General features: G+C 45.8%; 1 protein-coding gene across 13 annotated transcripts in view; it reads right to left on the bottom strand.

Moving 5' to 3' along the window:
- The window catches only part of LOC110499983 (membrane-associated guanylate kinase, WW and PDZ domain-containing protein 2), a 285,735-nt gene that overhangs the window by 187,898 nt on the left and 77,951 nt on the right, over positions 1 to 19,886 (bottom strand). For 11 of the 13 annotated variants that reach the window (XM_090213774.1, XM_036957236.2, XM_036957235.2 and 8 more), the window contains exon 2: positions 9,476 to 9,592. In XM_090213774.1, coding sequence (XP_090069900.1) covers positions 9,476 to 9,592 — 117 coding nt within the window. Of the gene's footprint in view, positions 1 to 9,475; positions 9,593 to 11,372; positions 11,740 to 19,886 lie in introns of those variants that run through there. The other 2 variants (XM_090213767.1, XM_090213770.1) reach the window with 1 other exon arrangement.

The raw sequence follows: 19,886 nt of genomic DNA, 5'->3' as shown, positions 1-19,886 counted from the left end.
GCACATACTAATGTCACTCAACTGTTGGCCCCCCTATCAAATCAGAACTAGGTGGATTACCAGGTGATGGGGCTGATTTCTCACAGTCACATTGGAGTCAGAAGAGGCCATTTGTTTAAAAGCTGGAAGCACTGTATTAGCTGGCCACATAACATCGCTACGCTATCAGGGTCACTGACATGGCATACTATTGGCATGAGCTGCAGTATCTCTGTCCTCAACCCTGAGTCCCCTGTCCCTGGCTCAAGTATCTATCCCTTGTCCCCTGATCCTGGCTCAAGTATCTATCCCCAGTCCCCTGATCCTGGCTCAAGTATCTATCCCCAGTCCCCTGATCCTGGCTCAAGTATCTATCCCCAGTCCCCTGATCCTTGCTCAAGTATCTATCCCCAGTCCCCTGATCCTGGCTCAAGTATCTATCCCCTGCCCCCGGATCCTGGCTCAAGTATCTATCCCCAGTCCCCTGATCCTGGCTCAAGTATCTATTCCCAGTCCAGTGATCCTGGCTCAAGTATATATCCCCTGCCCCCGGATCCTGGCTCAAGTATATATCCCCAGTCCCCTGACCCTGGCTCAAGTATATATCCTCTGTCCACTGATCCTGGCTCAAGTATCTATCCCTTGTCCCCTGATCCTGGCTTAAGTATCTATCCCCAGTCCCCTGATTCTGGTTCATGCATCTATCCCCTGCCCCCTGATCCTAGCTCAAGTATATATCCTCTGTCCCCTGATCCTGGCTCAAGTATCTATTCCTACCTTTGCCTCCCTCTCTCTTTCCTCTTGCTCTCTCTGCAGTCTTCTACAGTGGCTTGCGAAAGTTTTCACCCCCTTGGCATTTTTCCGATTTTGTTGCTTTACAACCTGAAATTTAAATAGATTTTGGGGGGTTTGTATCACTTGATTCACACAACATGCCTACCACTTTGAAGATGCAAAATATGTTTTATTGTGAAAGAAACAAGAAATAAGACCAAAAATAAATAAAAACTTGAGCATGCATAAATATTCACCCCCCCCCCCCCCCCCAAAGTCAATACTTTGTAAAGCCACCTTTTGCAGCAATTACAGCTGCAAGTCTTTTGGGGTATGTCTCTATAAGCTTGGCACATCTAGCCACTGGGATTTTTGCCCATTCTTTAAGGCAGAATTGCTCCAGCTCCTTCAAGTTGGATTGTTTCTGCTGGTGTAGAGCAATCTTTAAGTCATACCACAGATTCTCAATTGGATTGAGGTCTGGGCTTTGACTAGGCCATTCCAAATAATTTAAATGTTTCCCCTTAAACCACTCGGGTGTTGCTTTAGTAGTATGCTTAGGGCCATTGTCCTGCTGGAAGGTGAACCTTTGTCCCAGTCTCAAATCTCTGGAAGACAAACAGATTTCCCTCAAGAATTTCCCTGTATTTAATGCTATCCATCATTCCTTAAATTCTTACCAGTTTCCCAGTCCCTGCCAATGAAAAACATCCCCACAGATGCTGATACCACCATGCTTCACTGTGGGGATGGTGTTCTCGGGGTGATGAGAGGTGTTGGGTTTGCGCCCGATAGTGTTTTCCTTGATGGCCAAAAAGCTCAAATTTTGTCTCATCTGAACAGAGTACATTTTCCATATGTTTGGGGAGTCTCCCACATGCCTTTTGGTGAACACCAAACGTGTTTGCTTATTTTCTTTCTTTAAGCAATGGCTTTTTTCTGTCCGCTCTTCCGTAAAGCCCAGCTCTGTGGAGTGTATGACTTAAAGTGGTCCTATGGATAGATACTTCAATCTCCGCTGTAGAGATGGCAGCTCCTTCAGGGTTGTCTTTGGTCTCTTTGTTGCCTCTCTGATTAATGCCCTCCTTGCCCGATCTGTGAGTTTTGGTTGGCGGCCCTCTCGGCAGGTTTGTTGTGGTGCCATATTCTTTCAATTTTTTTATATTTTAATAATGGATTTAATGGTGCTCCGTGGGATGTTCAAAGTTTCTGATCTTTTTTATAACCTAACCCTGATCTGTACTTCTCCACAACTTTGTCCCTGACCTGTTTGGAGAGCTCCTTGGTCTTCATGGTGCTGCTTGCTTAGTAGTGTTGCAGACACTGGAGCCTTTCAGAATAGGTGTATATATACACTGACATCATGTGACAGATCATGTGACACTTAAATAAAGTCCACCTGTGTGCAATCTAACTAATTATGTGACTTCTGAAGGTAATTGGTTGCACCAGATCTTATTTAGGGGCTTCATAGCAAAGGGGGTGAATACATATCCACCCACCACTTTTCCATTATGACTATTTTATTTTTTAAACAAGTCATTTTTTCAATTTCACTTCACCAATTTAGACTATTTTGTGCATGTCCAATTACATGAATTCCAAATAAAAATCCAATAAAAATCCCGGTTGTAATGCAACAAAATAGGAAAAACGCCAAGGGGGATGAATACTTTTGCAAGGCACTGTACGCGTATGGGTGAGGTAGTTTTTAAAAATGGATATAATTATTTATTACAATAAACACAACGAAGGGGTAACATTAAAGTATTAGAACATGAAGGACAAACAATACAGCATCAAGACACTATCAAACATGTATCAGTCTTTCCGCAACAGAGCCATCCTTGTGTGTGAGGGAGCGTGTGCATGATAGTGATATAAAATGTATGTCATATAAGTCGTTTCCTTTTTCATGATCACAATCTGGTGAAACCCGAACCCTCCAAGATCCCCAATAGCTGTCCCTCAACCATTCCAGACCCCTCCCACAGTCCCCCCAGGAAGAAAAAACTCCCCCGATTAATTCCATTCCCCACCCCCAAGAACCCCCCAATGCACAAACAACCAAGGTAATGAACTAAAGAGAAAAAAGAAGACAGAAAACAGCAAACAAAGCAAAAAAATAAAACATAATGCATTTAAAACAAAGGACATCAAGGACAACTGGAATCATAACAGCAATGCCAACTGTATATGTTTGTGTGCATGTCTGGCACTATTATGTGTGTGTTCTTGTATGTGTTTATTTGAATGAGAGTGTGTGTATATGCACGTGTACAAACACCTGCACGGCATCAGCCATTCAAATGTACTTCTATTGTGTTTTATTTTGACTTTTTTCCCCCTTTATCTTTTGACCATCATTCTCTCTCACACACAGCAACTCCACTCCCACTTGTCTCCAATTCCACATACCCACCCTCAGCTTCCCTCAGCCCATCCCATCTATCTCTGCTGGCCACCCACTTCGTGTTTCTACGCAACACTTATCTTTCAACTATGCTATGATGTTTAACGTACAATTTCAATCTAATTGAATAGAATCTACAGATTGCATGTGGAACATAAATACTTTTACTGAGAATACTAGTATATTAGTAATTGACTGACCAGGTCTCTCTAGATCTCCTAACAGTACTATTTCTGGGGTCAATTTTAGATCAATGCTATGCATTTTCAGCCATTCCTGAACCTGAGACCAGAAACAGGCTACCTGAGGACAATACCAAAATAAATGCTCTATTAATTCTGTATCCTCACAACAAAATCTGCAGAGCTTCGATGATTTTATGCCCCAAATATTCAACATTTTGTTGGTGGCAAGAATTCCATATAATCATTTTAGCTGAAAAGCACAAAGTCTTGAAACTTGCGTTGTTTTATATATCAACTCATACACCCTGTACCATGGAATCGGTACATCAAAAATCTCTTCCCAACTATTTTGCAATCTGTATGGCACAGTTGTCAACATCCTGGTCCTCAAATGAAGCTGGTATACTTTCCTATTTATGATATTTTTATTCCTCCGCCAGTTTTGATCCTTTATATTGGGCATACAGACCAGTTCCCTACCTCCTACCGCTGCCACCCTACTCTGTTCCAGCTCTCGTTGGTGGTAGGAAGAGTGGACCAAAGCGTGGTAAGTGTTCATGATACCTTTTATTTAAAAAAAAAACACTTAAACAAAATAACACCACGAAAATAAACAGTTCTGTCAGTCACAGACACAAAACAGAAAACAAGATCCCACAAAACCCAAAAGGAAAATGACAACTTATATATGATCCCCAATCAGAGACAACGATAGACAGCTGCCTCTGATTGGGAACCACGCACACACACGGCCAAAAACAAAGAAATAGAAAACATAGACTTTTCCACCCGAGTCACACCCTGACCTAACCAAACATAGAGAATAATGTGGATCTCTAAGGCAAGGGAGTGACAGCCTCCTCCATTTTTGGGGCAATGCTGTAATCAATTGGTTGTCCTCTTGGATTGAGCAGACCTTCCTGTACAATTCTGATAACTCCATGAAGGACACAACTCTACCATTACAATGTACAATATCATTTAAGAACAAAATATCCTTTCCAAACATCTTTCCCATAAATACAGGTATTTTATCAACCAGAACATTTGAGTTCAGCCATATTTGTTGTAATATTTGTTCTATCTTTTCAGGGGGATGAAATGTAAATTGTATCCAGCTCTGCAATGCTTGTTTGATAAAGACAGATACTTTGAAAAAAGTATCATTTTCAATTAATCGAAAATGAGACATGGCAAACTGCACAAAGGCAAAAAGGCCATTTTTAAACAAAGCTTTTCTTATTAATCTACTTGAGAACAATTTTGGGTTCAAATAAAACGTTTGAATGAGTGAAGCTTTTAGAGAGAGGTTTAGTGCTTTTATATTTAATAATCTCAACCCACCCAATTCATATTCATTATATAGATAGGCTCGTTTTATCTTGTCTGGTTTAGCGTCCCAGATAAAGTGAAATATTTTTTGCTCATATGATTTGAAAAAAGAATCATCAGGAGTAGGCAGCGCCATAAGTAAGTGAGTAAACTGAGATGTGACTAAGGAGTTAATCAGGGCATTTTTCCATAAATAGACAAGTATTTACCTCTCCATGGTTGCAGGATCTTGTCTAGTTTTACAAGTTTGGGTGAGGTTGTTAGTAACAGGTCTATTGGTCTGTCACTCTCATCCCATGAGGTGTGTCATCTCTCTCTCTCCTTTCCCACACTCCCCCACCCACTTCCACTGGGCCTGTCCCTCCTCTGTCTCTCATATGTCCATCTCTCTCTCTCCTTTCCCACACTCCCCCACCCACTTCCACTGGGCCTGTCCCTCCTCTGTCTCTCATCTGTCCATCTCTCTCTCTCCTTTCCCACACTCCCCCACCCACTTCCACTGGGCCTGTCCCTCCTCTGTCTCTCATCTGTCCATCTCTCTCTCTCCTTTCCCACACTCCCCCACCCACTTCCACTGGGCCTGTCCCTCCTCTGTCTCTCATCTGTCCATCTCTCTCTCTCCTTTCCCACACTCCCCCACCCACTTCCACTGGGCCTGTCCCTCCTCTGTCTCTCATCTGTCCATCTCTCTCTCTCCTTTCCCACACTCCCCCACCCACTTCCACTGGGCCTGTCCCTCCTCTGTCTCTCATCTGTCCATCTCTCTCTCTCCTTTCCCACACTCCCCCACCCACTTCCACTGGGCCTGTCCCTCTTCTGTCTCTCATCTGTCCATCTCTCTCTCTCCTTTCCCACACTCCCCCACCCACTTCCACTGGGCCTGTCCCTCCTCTGTCTCTCATCTGTCCATCTCTCTCTCTCCTTTCCCACACTCCCCCACCCACTTCCACTGGGCCTGTCCCTCCTCTGTCTCTCATCTGTCCATCTCTCTCTCTCCTTTCCCACACTCCCCCACCCACTTCCACTGGGCCTGTCCCTCCTCTGTCTCTCATCTGTCCATCTCTCTCTCTCCTAGCACCACCCACTTCAGTCAATGGAAGTCCAAGGCCATGCAGCTCCTGTGCTGCGGGAATAATGACTCACACTTCCTCTGATCATCCACTGCCAGCGCTCTCTCTTTCATTCCCCCTCCACAAACCCACCTCATGGAGTTATGGGAGAATAACACTGGTGCCCGCCTCTAACAAATAGGCCTTCTTGTACCTCTCATTTCCCTGTCCACAGAGGAGAGGCAAAATGGGCCTAATGAAATCTCCCTGGCGTGCCTTGAAGAATGTCTCTCCATTATAGATACAGACAGATGGGCTGGAACGGCATGGCTAGGGTAATACATTATGAACGCACACACGCACAGATGCGCCCACACGCACAAGCAGACCCACACACACGCAGACCCCCACACACAAGCAGACCCACACACACATAAGCAGACCCACACACACAAGCAGACCCACACACACAAAAAGGCATGAGGATGCACGCACGCACACACACACTTCCAGTTACTATCACCTAAGATGGCATTTTTGAGAGCAACAGACAAATATCATGAAGACCATTAAACGAGTGAACACACATCACTGACAAACTGAAATGGTCCACCCAACCTCAGGAGGCTGAAGAAATTTGGCTTGGCACTTAAAACACTCAGATGCACAATTGAGAGCATCCTGTCGGGCTGTATCACCGCCTGGTACGGTAACTGCAGCGCCCACAACCGCAGGGCTCTCCAGAGGCCATACGCATTACCAGGGGCACACTGCCTGCCCTCCAGGACACCTACACCACCCGATGTCACAGGAAGGCCAAAAAGATCATCAAGGACAAGAACCACCCAAGCCACTGCCTTTACAACCCGTTATCATCCAGAAGGCGAGGTCAGTACAGGTGCATCAAAGCTGGCACCGAGAGACTGAAAAACAGCTTCTTCTCCAATGCCATCAGACTGTTAAATAGCCATCACTAGCTCATTAGAGACTGCTGCCCTGTATACATATACTTGAGATCACTGGCCACTTTAATAATTGGAACACTAGTCACTTTAATAATGTTTACATATTTTGCACTACTCATCTCATTCAGTATGTATTTACTTTATTCTATTCGACTGTATTTTAGTCTATGGTGCGCCGACATTGCTCGTCAGCTATTTGACTTTAAATGTGTGTGTATTGTGTGTATTGTTGTGCAATTGTTAGACATTACTTGTTAGCTATAACTGCACTGTTGGAACTAGAAACACAAGCATTTCGATACACCCGCAATAACATCTGCTAAACATGTGTATGTGACCAATCAAATTTGATGTTATGGATTAAACATCAACACATTAAACACCTCAACCATAACATCATGAGAGACAAGAACCTTGGTGAGAAACCTTATGCAGTGTCTACAGAATACTCATCTACAGTTGAAGTCGGAAGTTTACATACACCTTAGCCAAATACATCTACACTCAGTTTTTCACAATTCCTCACATTTAATCCTAGTAAAAATACCCTGTCTTAGGTCAGTTAGAATCACCAGTTTATTTTAAGAATGTGAAATGTCAGAATAATAGCAGAGAGAAGGATTTATTTAAGCTTTTATTTCTTTCATCACATTCCCAGTGGGTCAGAAGTTTACATACACTCAATTAGTATTTGGTAGTATTGCCTTTACATTGTTTAACTTGGGTCAAACTTCAACAAGCTTCCCACAATAAGTTGGGTGAATTTTGGCCCATTCCTCCTGACAGAGCTAGTGTAACTGAGTCAAGTTTGTAGGCCTCCTTGCTCACACACACTTTTTCAGTTCTGCCCACACAATGTCTATAGGATTGAGGTCAGGGCTTTGTGATGGCCACTCCAATACCTTGACTTTGTTGTCCTTAAGCCATTTTGCAACAACTTTGGAAGTATGTTTGGGGTCATTGTCCATTTGGAAGACCCATTTGCGACCAAGCTTTAACTTCCTGACTGATATCTTGAGATGTTGCTTCAATATATCCACATAATTGTCCTACCTCATGATCCATTTTGTGAAGTTCACCAGTCCCTCCTGCAGCAAAGCACCCCCACAACATGATGCTGCCACCCCCGTCCTTCACGGTTGGGATGGGGTTCTTCGGCTTGCAAGCCTCCCCCTTTTTCCTCCAAATACAACGATGGTCATTATGGCCAAACAGTTCTATTTTTGTTTCATCAGACCAGAGGCCATTTCTCCAAAAAGTACGATCTTTGTCCCCAGGTGCAGTTGCAAACTGTAGTCTGGCTTTTTTTAATGGAGGTTTTGGAGCAGTGGCTTCTTCCTTGCTGAGTGGCCTTTCAGGTTATGTCGATATAGGACTCGCTTTACCGTGGATGTAGATACTTTTGTACCTGTTATCTCCAGCATCTTCACAAAGTCCTTTGCTGTTGTTCTGGGATTGATTTGCACTTTTCGCACCAAAGTACATTCATCTCTAGTAGACAGAACGAGTCTCCTTCCTGAGCGGTATGATGGCTGCGTGGTTCAATGGTATTTATACTTGCATACTATTGTTTGTAAAGGTGAACGTGGTACCTTCAGGCATTTGGAAAATGCTCCCAAGGATGAACCAGACTTGTGGAGGTCTACAATTTTGTCCTGAGATCTTCGCTGATTTATTTTGATTTTCCCATGATGTCAAGCGAAGAGACACTGAGTTTGAAGGTAGGCCTTGAAATACATCCACAAGTACACCTCCAATTGACTCAAATGATGTCAAGTAGCCTATCAGAAGCTTCTAAAGCCATTACATAATTTTCTGGAATTTTCCAAGATGTTTAAAGGCACAGTCAACTATGTAAACTTCTGACCCACTGGAATTGTGATACAGTGAATTATAAGTGAAATAATCTGTCTGTAAATAATTGTTGGAAAGATTACTTAGGACATCTACTTTGTGAATGACACAACTGACTTGCCAAAACTATAGTTTGTTAACAAGAAATGTATAGAGTGGTTGAAAAACGAGTTTTAATGTTTCCAACCTAAGTGTATGTAAACTTCCGACTTCAACTGTATATGCATTGTTGCCAATGAAACATAAACATGACTAAGTATTGAATCTCTTTTGACTGTTTCAGTCTAAATGCTATGTAGGAGCAGTGCTACACACATACACACAATCCATTAGTAGACCAACGCTCTTGAAATGCAGTGCTGGAGGGCTAGCTAGATAGTCTCCCAGCTCAGTTGACTAAAACTGGCATGGTTTTACAATAAATAGGCCTTAACCATGGTGCCCGCCTGCCTGCTGAGATTCAGGTGCTGATTACAGAATGGAGCTGCCAAGGTTCAATCTGAGACCACCCTCCGCTGAGACAGACGGCTGCAGAAGGCCAGGTTCATCCCTCCAGCCAAATCATGAAGCTAGACCATCCATTACTGAACCCAGCCAGACCAACAGAGAGTCAGCAGCTGCTGGAGAAGAAGCGGAGGCTGGGAATGTAGACAGAAGATTCAAATGCCAATGTATTTCAACAATTGGAAGGAATCTACTGGTTGTGTATCTATTGGACGTATTCCCAAATTTGGAAAGTGAGATTTGAACCAGATCTGTGGATATCTCGTAGCTAGTTTTTCCAGGTGGCATGGCCAGGAAACATAGATGATTCCGTGTGTTATTGGACAGGTAGGCTGGGGTGGATGAAGAATATCTCCCTGTGAGAGGGCGGGAGGGACACCAGGTAAGAGATTGGGGACTGGGTCAGGGGGGTTTACTCACAGGGTATGGTGCGGAGGTAGAGGTTGTCTCTAATGATCTGCTGGAGCTCGTGGTCCACTGAGGCCTTCTGGAAGCGCAGGTTGAGGTAGTGACGCAGGTCCTTGTCTATGACGCCCCCTGGAGGAAAAGACCAATAACAACTCGGTAAGGCCTAAGAGCAGGTGTCATGGTCAGGGCCAGGAGTTTGTCCTGATCACGTGACCAGCCGTACGTTTTTCCTGTGGTCTGGAAAAACTCAACAGTCAAACCCAGGATGTCACAATATTAGACAATATTAGCATATCATGCAAACAAACACCAAAGCATGGACCAGTGTGAGCTCTATCAATCAATCAATCACATTTATTTAGAAAGCCCTTTATACATCAGCAGTTGTCACAAAGTGCTTATACAGATACACAGCCTAAAACCCCCAGAGAGCAAGCAATGCAGATGTAGAAGCACGGTTCTATCGGTTCAACATCTGTCAACACAGCCGTTGGATTGGGAGTGAGGGTGTTAATTGGTGAATGAGGCAAACATGTGTTGAGAAAAATGTCTACACATCTAGACATAAATACGTAATGAGGTCTCTGGGGGGGTCTTTCTCTCCCCCTCCCTCCTTTTCCACTTCTCCCCCCATCGCAATTATGAATGGGCTAAAGCTTGCCCACTCTAAATTTGCCTCCTCAGCAGGATGGAGGGAGGGAACGAGGGAGGGGTCGAAGGGGAAGGAGAGAGGGAGGCAACGGCAAAGCTCCAGGGAGAGAGAGTGAGCGAGAGGGCTGGAATGGGCACAAGTCTCACCGATACTCCACATTTGTACTACTACCATTCACTGTGTCTATCTGTCCGCCTGTCTCCCTGCCTGTCTCCCTGCCTGTCTCCCTGCCTGTCTCCCTGTCTGTCTCCCTGTCTGTCTCCCTGTCTGTCTGTCTGTCTGTCTGTCTGCCTGTCTCGCTCTGCATGTCTGTCATACCCCATATATTCCACTATTGTACCATCGAACAATCCCACGTCCACCATATACAGTGTTGACATCCACACACTCTACACATATAGCCTGCAACCACAGGAGATTGGTGGCACCTTAATTTGGGAGGACAGGCTTGTGGTAATGGCTGGAGTGGAGTATTTCCATGTGTTTGATGCCATTCCACTCGCTCCGTTCCAGATGTTATTATGAGCCGTCCTACCCTCAACAGCCTCCTGTGCCTACAATATCCTCTTGAAATATCCTCCATCTCAAGCAAACCAAGAGGGCACACATCCTTGAACCAATGGAATTCCCACTGAAACAGGATGACTGAACGGACTCGTCATTTCCATTGATAATGCTAGGAGGGAACCAGAGAGAAATGTGCCCCTAACCTTCAGCAGACACTAAAAGACAGCGATTTGGCCCAATGCCTGTCAATGATTAGGTCCTCTATCTCATATTTCAGACCCCAAGGCAACGACATTCAAGTGTTCCGTCTGTTGGAGAGCATGCGCACAGACAGACACAACGCAATCTCAATCTGTCAGCCAGAGAGCATTTTATAACGAGCGTCGAGAAGTCCGAGGAATTCATGAATAACCTACTTTTGAAGAACAAGTTGATCTGCCGACAACGTCGGAGGAATGTTTTCTCTACCGCGTTCTCCTTTCTCCCTCTCTCTCGCACCGCAACAACATTGTAAACATGAATTTGTAATCAAAACCCCCTGAATGGGGTCAGAAATAAAATCCTGTTCTGCCAAGGAAACAAAACAACCCAACTAGCCAATTGACATCAGCATGAGAAAAGAGACTATGCCATGTTAATCAAAACAGTAAAAAACAGACTGATACATACATCATTCAATGCAAAAAAACACACACACACACACACCCACACACACACGCACACGATACCTCTTCCCCCCCACACACATACCTAAATTCACCGACGACACAGTAAAATGCACCTCTTTGCACGGCGGCTCTCACAGTTGAGTGTTATTGGCAGCCAGCTGTGTCAGTGTCCGTTCTCCACAGGTACGTATATCTCCACAAAGAGCCCAGCCAGCAGCAGCCTCTTCCAGGCTCACAGTCAGTACAGCAGTGAAGAAACCCCTGTCCTCCAGTCTCACTCACTCTGTCTGTCTGTCTGATCCACACCACCTCTCCTGGTGCTGTTCATTTCATCCACGGTTGGGAGAGGAAGGGGAGATGAGGCAGGAGAAAGAACGAGAGAGAGAAAGAGAGTGTGTGTGAGTGAGAGAGAGGAGGAGAGAGGGAAGGGGGGGTGCGTCAGTTGGGAGGCAACAAAGGAAGCAGGCTCCGGCGGTGTGGACCTATCACAATAAGATCCCTCTTTCAATTCGTCTGTGGGATTCTAAAGTCCACCGGCTCCCCCTGTCTGTGGCTGCTGGTAGCGCAGGGCAGAATATTTTTTTCTTCCATGCCATCCTGGGTGCTCTGTACTTTGACAGCCCAGTGAATAATAATGTCAGCCTTCTGCCCGCCACCCAAAGCAGATGCCCCTCACTGGCACCACGTGACCCGTCTGTGACCCTGCATCATTGCTCGTGACACATGAAAAAAAAAAACACAACATGGGCTAAATGTGATGGTGCCAACAGCTGTCATCTGATTGAATAAAAACAATATGAGCTGTGGCCAGTAATTACTGTGTATTTACACTGCGCTGTTGCATGATGGGACAAACAAACAGAATGCAAGCAGAACACTGGTGTCAGCACTTTCTCTGAACTCATTTGTCCAATCTCCCTCTTTCTAACTCTCTCCCTTGCTCTATCCGCCACTTTTTCACTCTCTCTCCTTCTCACTCTCACACACACAAACGCGCACTCACACACACCAGATAAGGACAATAATCTGCCACGTACTTCAGTAGATAGACATGGAGGGCAGGTGGATTCACTTCCAATGTCACTGAACATTCACCTAACATTAAAACAGCATTCCTTACTATGAGCAGCACACAGATATGATCTTCTTTCTGTGTGATTCCTGATGGAAACTTGAATGGGGACAAGATACCAGGGCTGACCCTTGGGGATAGGAGGACTGTGTAAGGACTCTTAAGGACTGAAGAGTCTACATCTTATAAACTTCACCTCTACATGTTGGTCTGTTGAGTGTGTGACCTTCAAATAACCCACTTCCAGAAGGAGGATGGTAAAGTAGGTCTTCAGTTAGGTTCACTGCAATAGCAGGTGAGTGTCCTCTCTATGGCCCAGGGCTGGTGAAGGATGACACAGCCGTGTGTGTGTGTGTCATGAGCGTGCCATGTAAGTGTGTGTGAGTGTTTGTGTATGTGTGTGTGCATGCGTGTGTGTGAATGTGTGTGTGAGAGAGTGTGTGTGTGAATCAATGCGGTGTATGAGGAGGTCACTACAGCGTTCAGTCCTCTAGTGATGAGATCAGTGTGGAGTATCTCTCTCCAGTGGGATGAGGCCATTTCTCATCCCAATCACTCTGCGCTATCATGACACGCCTGACAAGTGAGGAGGAAGGGGGGGATGGGCGGAAGAGAAGAGCAGGAGAAAGGGAGGACAGGAGATATGGACAGAGAGTGACAGTCAATGCTACAGTAGTACTGAGGTAACACAGCAGCAGTAATACTGAGGTAACAGCAGCAGTAGTACTGAGGTAACAGCAGCAGTAGTACTGCGGTAACACAGCAGTAGTAGTACTGAGGTAACAACAGCAGCAGTAGGACTGAGGTAACAACAGCAGCAGTAGTACTGAGGTAACAACAGCAGCAGTAGTACTGAGGAAACAACAGCAGCAGTAGTACTGAGGTAACAGCAGCATCAGTAGTACTGAGGTAACAGCAGCATCAGTAGTACTGAGGTAACAGAAGAAGTAGTACTGAGGTAACAGCAGCAGTAGTACTGAGGTAACAGCAGCAGCAGTAGTACTGAGGTAAAAGCAGCAGTAGTACTGAAGTAACAGCATCAGCAGTACTGACGTAACAGCAGCAGTAGTACTGAGGTAACAGCAGCAGTGGTACTGAGGTAACAGCAGCAGCGGTACTGAGGTAACAACAGCAGCAGTACTGAGGTAACAGCAGCAGTAATACTGAGGTAACAGCAGCCGTAGTACTGGGGTAACAGCAGCAGCAGTACTGAGGTAACAGCAGCAGTAGTACTGAGGTAACAGCAACAGTAGTACTGAGGTAACAGCAACAGCAACAGTAGTACTGAGATAACAGCAGCAGCAGTAGTACTGAGGTAACAGCAGCAGTAGTAGTACTGAGGTAACAACAGCAGCAGCAGTACTGAGGTAACAGCAGCAGTACTACTGAGGTAACAGCAGCAGTAGTACTGAAGTAACAGCAGCAGCAGTACTGAGGTTACAGCAGCAGCGGTACTGAGGTAGCAGCCGCAGCAGTACTGAGGTAACAGCAGCAGTAGTACTGAGGTAACAGCAGCAGCAGTAGTACTGAGGTAACAGCAGCAGCAGTAGTACTGAGGTAACAGCAGAGGTAGTACTGAGGTAACAACAGCAGCAGTAGTACTGAGGTAACAGCAGCAGTAGTACTGAGGTAACAGCAGCAGCAGTACTGAGGTAACAGCCGCAGTAGTACTGAGGTAACAGCAGCAGTAGTACTGAGGTAACAGCAGCAGCGGGAGTACTGAGGTAACAGCAGCAGTGGTACTGAGGTAACAGCAGCAGCATACTGAGGTAACAGCAGCAGCGGTACTGAGGTAACAGCAGCAGTAGTACTGAGGTAACAGCAGCAGCAGTAGTACTGAGGTAACAGCAGCAGCAGTAGTACTGAGGTAACAGCAGCAGTAGTACTGAGGTAACAGCAGCAGTAGTACTGAGGTAACAGCAGCAGTAGTACTGAGGTAACAACAACAGTAGTACTGAGGTAACAGTAGCAGCAGTACTGAGGTAACAGTAGCAGCGGTACTGAGGTAACAGCAGCAGTGGTACTGAGGTAACAGCAGCAGCATACTGAGGTAACAGCAGCAGCGGTACTGAGGTAACAGCAGCAGCAGTACTGAGGTAACAGCAGCAGTAGTACTGAGGTAACAGCAGCAGTTGTACTGAGGTAACAGCAGCAGCAGTACTGAGGTAACAACAGCAGTAGCACTGAGGTAACAGCAGCAGCAGTAGTACTGAGGTAACAGCAGCAGCAGTAGTACTGAGGTAACAGCAGCAGCAGTAGTACTGAGGTAACAGCAGCAGCAGTAGTACTGAGGTAACAGCAGCAGTAGTACTGAGGTAACAGCAGCAGTAGTACTGAGGTAACAACAACAGTAGTACTGAGGTAACAACAACAGTAGTACTGAGGTAACAGCAGCAGTAGTACTGAGGTAACAGCAGCAGCAGTAGTACTGAGGTAACAGCAGCAGCAGTAGTACTGAGGTAACAGCAGCAGCAGTACTGAGGTAACAGCAGCAGTAGTACTGAGGTAACAGCAGCAGCACTGAGATAACAGCAGCAGTAGTACTGAGGTAACAGCAGCAGCAGTACTGAGGTAACAGCAACAGTAATACTGAGGTAACAGCAGCAGTAGTACTGAGGTAACAGCAACAGCAGTACTGAGGTAACAGCAACAGTAGTACTGAGGTAACAGCAGCAGTAGTACTGAGGTAACAGCAGCAGTAGTACTGAGGTAACAGCAACAGCAGTACTGAGGTAACAGCAGCAGTACTGAGGTAAAAGCAGCAGCGGTACTGAGGTAACAGCAACAGCGGTACTGAGGTAACAGCAGCAGTGGTACTGAGGTAACAGCAGCAGTGGTACTGAGGTAACAGCAGCAGTGGTACTGAGGTAACAGCAGCAGCAGTACTGAGGTAACAGCAGCAGCATTAGTACTGAGATAACAACAGCAGCATTAGTACTGAGGTAACAGCAGTAGTAGTACTGAGGTAACAGCAGTAATGGTACTGAGGTAACAGCAGCAGTGGTACTGAGGTAACAGCAGCAGTGGTACTGAGGTAACAGCAGCAGTGGTACTGAGGTAACAGCAGCAGTGGTACTGAGGTAACAGCAGCAGTAGTACTGAGGTAACCGCAGCAGTAGTACTGAGGTAACAGCAGCAGTGGTACTGAGGTAACAACAGCAGCAGTAGTACTGAGGTAACAACAGCAGCAGTAGTACTGAGGTAACAACAGCAGCAGTAGTACTGAGGTAACAGCAGCATCAGTAGTACTGAGGTAACAGCAGCATCAGTAGTACTGAGGTAACAGAAGAAGTAGTACTGAGGTAACAGCAGCAGTAGTACTGAGGTAACAGCAGCAGCAGTAGTACTGAGGTAACAGTAGCAGTAGTACTGAAGTAACAGCATCAGCAGTACTGAGGTAACAGCAGCAGTAGTACTGAGGTAACAGCAGCAGCGGTACTGAGGTAACAGCAGCAGCGGTACTGAGGTAACAGCAGCAGCAGTACTGAGGTAACAGCAGCAGTAATACTGAGGTAACAGCAGCCGTAGTACTGAGGTAACAGCAGCCGTAGTACTGAGGTAACAGCAGCAGTAGTACTGAGGTAACAGCAACAGTAGTACTGAGGTAACAGCAGCAGCAGTAGTACTTAGGTAACAGCAGCAGCAGTAGTACTGAGGTAACAGCAGAAGTAGTACTGAGGCAACAACAGCAGTAGGACTGAAGTAACAGCAGCAGCAGTACTGAGGTAACAGCAGCAGCGGTACCGAGGTAACAGCAGCAGCAGTACTGAGGTAACAGCAGCAGTAGTACTGAGGTAACAGCAGCAGTAGTACTGAGGTAACAGCAGCAGCAGTAGTACTGAGGTAACAGCAGCAGTAGTACTGAGGTAACAACAGCAGCAGTAGTACTGAGGTAACAGCAGCATTAGTACTGAGGTAACAGCAGCAGCAGTACTGAGGTAACAGCAGCAGTAGTACTGAGGTAACAGCAGCAGTGGGAGTACTGAGGTAACAGCAGCAGTAGTACTGAAGTAACTGCAGCAGCAGTACTGAGGTAACAGTAGCAGCAGTACTGAGGTAACAGTAGCAGCAGTACTGAGGTAACAGCAGCAGTGGTACTGAGGTAACAGCAGCAGCATACTGAGGTAACAGCAGCAGCGGTACTGAGGTAACAGCGGCAATAGTACTGAGGTAACAGCAGCAGCAGTACTGAGGTAACAGCAGCAGTAGTACTGAGGTAACAGCAGCAGTGGGAGTACTGAGGTAACAGCAGCAGTAGTACTGAAGTAACTGCAGCAGCAGTACTGAGGTAACAGTAGCAGCAGTACTGAGGTAACAGTAGCAGCAGTACTGAGGTAACAGCAGCAGTGGTACTGAGGTAACAGCAGCAGCATACTGAGGTAACAGCAGCAGCGGTACTGAGGTAACAGCGGCAATAGTACTGAGGTAACAGCAGCATTAGTACTCAGGTAACAGCAGCAGTAGTACTGAGGTAACAGCAGCAGCAGTACTGAGGTAACAACAGCAGTAGTACTGAGGTAACAGCAGCAGCAGTAGTACTGAGGTAACAGCAGCAGCAGTAGTACTGAGGTAACAGCAGCAGCAGTAGTACTGAGGTAACAGCAGCAGCAGTAGTACTGAGGTAACAGCAGCAGTAGTACTGAGGTAACAGCAGCAGTAGTACTGAGGTAACAGCAGCAGTAGTACTGAGGTAACAGCAGCAGTAGTACTGAGGTAACAACAACAGTAGTACTGAGGTAACAGCAGCAGCAGTACTGAGGTAACAGCAGCAGCAGTACTGAGGTAACAGCAGCAGTAGTACTGAGGTAACAGCAGCAGCAGGAGTTCTGTAGCAGAGAGAGATCCTGGACTTAGACAAATACATGCACATAAACATGCTGAAGCAAAGGCAGGCATACACTGTCCACAGTATCAGAGAAATACAGAACATGCATGAACATTACAATATGTGCAAGGGAACCTGTAGGCATATCTACATACATCACAAAATGTCTCTTACGTTTGACCTTGACAGAAATCACTCAGGTTATTAATTTCTCTGTAGGCTATCTAGAGGCAATAGTGTTTTAGACACAGATAGAAAAGGTCACCATTCGCCTTCAGTGGACCAAACGCCTCGAGAAACCAATATATGTGGGAAATAACTGTTCTCCTTCCACAGCAGAGTAAAGTATGGAGTCTGAGCCTGTGGTAAGCAGGTGTCATGGAAGGCCCTGGAGAGGGAACAGGCTGTGGAGGCTAAAAGTGAGGAAGGAGACAGCTGTTCCCCTCTGGGAGTTGTGAGCACAGAGAGGTGCCTCGTATGTTACATCATTTAGACTAGCCTAGCGTTACCAGCCTGAGAGGTGCCTTTTAACCCTGGCTAGCGTAGCCTATCCTGGCACTGACTATATACCAGCCTGTTGTGTTCAGCTCAGGTGAAACCACTCAACAGTCCTCAAAAGTAGCTCTGACTGAATCCAGCAGAGATCACTGCAGGCACTGTTTCATCCTGGCATCTATTATGTAATGCTGAACACATAAAAAGTCATGGTGAATAACAGATACAGGCTTCAATAAAGAGCCTTGATGAGACAGTACTTCTCTTAAAATAACTGGGAAATGAACAAGGCCCTCTAGAGTGTGCATACTAAAGCTCAATCATACAAAATACAATCTCTCTCTCTCATTCACACACGTGCACACAAACACATGCATTCATACACACACAGCAGAAGAAAGGTGGATCTACACATTGGTGCATAGATCATTTGCATGGCTTGTCAGTGAGACGGGAGAAGGCTACCATAAAGATGTCAGTGGCATGGGCCAAGCACCCTGCTCCTCACGCAGCCTGAACAGCTTCTGTTCTCAACAACACCATTCAGTCTGCTGTCAATGTGTATGATGCACTAGATATCACCCCACACACCCCAGGGCAGCAAGAACACACACACACTGTGCAGTAATGACAGCTCTTTGTGTGTGTGTGTGTGTGTGTGTGTGTGTGTGTGTGTGTGTGTGTGTGTGTGTGTGTGTGTGTGTGTGTGTGTGTGTGTGTGTGTGTGTGTTTCTTTGTGTTATAAAGAGAGGGGTGTTAGCAGACAGCTGTTTATATAATTAGCCTGTAATTAGAGGGCTGCGGTCGTCTGAAACCACAGCAGTTCCACCAGGCACACTCATTTAGCTGTCTAAAGAGCACACTGTCAACAACATGACATCAACACTTTATGTGGGTTGATACCAGTGGCGATTTTAACATGTAAATCTTGGTTGGGAAAACCCCCCAAAATGTGTTTTGATGCATGCCAGCAAAGCTACTACACAACATAACACTAAACAATACATTAATTGGACTATAACGGTGACAAACCGTGCCCACAAACTGTTAGGGTCTACATAAAGCTGTCCTAACAGCAGTCCCAACACCTTACCACCACTACACCTGGCTTTCAGCAGAGCCTTGTCTGGCAGCGAAACAGTTAATTTAGCCTCATTTACTGCCTGATATGTCTTAAACAAATGTGGTTTCTACTGACAAATGAGATGTACAAACTATGGCATAAGAGGACGACAAGCGTACATGTGTCCGGATCCCTCCGGTACCGATTCTCATTCTGTTCACCAGTTCCGGAGGTCCAAGTCACTGGCTTTCTAGGCTTCACTGAACGGGATTCATTATCATCAAACCCGGACTGTCTTGTCTGATTACACACACCTGGTTCCCATTTCCCCTGATTAGTATGTTATATATGTGCCCTCTGTTCCCTCTGTCTTTGTCGGTTATTGTTCCCATGTCCGTTGGTGGTGTGAGTACCTATGCGTTGGTGCAGCTGTTATGCTACGGGCTATATACACCGCTCAAAAAAATAAAGGGAACACTAAAATAACACATCCTAGATCTGAATGAAATATTCTTATTAAATACTTTTTTCTTTACATAGTTGAATGTGCTGACAACAAAATCACACAAAAATTATCAATGGAAATGAAATGTATCAACCCATGGAGGTCTGGATTTGGAGTCACACTCAAAATTAAAGTGGAAAACCACACTACAGGCTGATCCAACTTTGATGTAATGTCCTTAAAACAAGTCAAAATGAGGCTCGGTAGTGTGTGTGGCCTCCACATGCCTGTATAACCTCCCTACAACGCCTGGGCATGCTCCTGATGAGGTGGCGGATGGTCTCCTGAGGGATCTCCTCCAGACCTGGACTAAAGCATCCGCCAACTCCTGGACAGTCTGTGGTGCAACGTGGCGTTGGTGGATGGAGCGAGACATGATGTCCCAGATGTGCTCAATTGGATTCAGGTCTGGGGAACGGGCGGGCCAGTCAATAGCATCAATGCCTTCCTCTTGCAGGAACTGCTGACACACTCCAGCCACATGAGGTCTAGCATTGTCTTGCATTAGGAGGGCCAGGGCCAACCGCACCAGCATATGGTCTCACAAGGGGTCTGAGGATCACATCTCGGTACCTAAATGCAGTCAGGCTACCTCTGGCGAGCACATGGAGGGCTGTGCGGCCCCCCCAAAGAAAT

Source organism: Oncorhynchus mykiss, chromosome 21, assembly GCF_057628025.1.
Source record: "Oncorhynchus mykiss isolate SJ-2025 chromosome 21, ASM5762802v1, whole genome shotgun sequence".
In the NCBI taxonomy this organism is placed as follows: Eukaryota; Metazoa; Chordata; class Actinopteri; order Salmoniformes; family Salmonidae; genus Oncorhynchus; species Oncorhynchus mykiss.
This window is presented reverse-complemented; position numbering and strand designations above follow the sequence as displayed.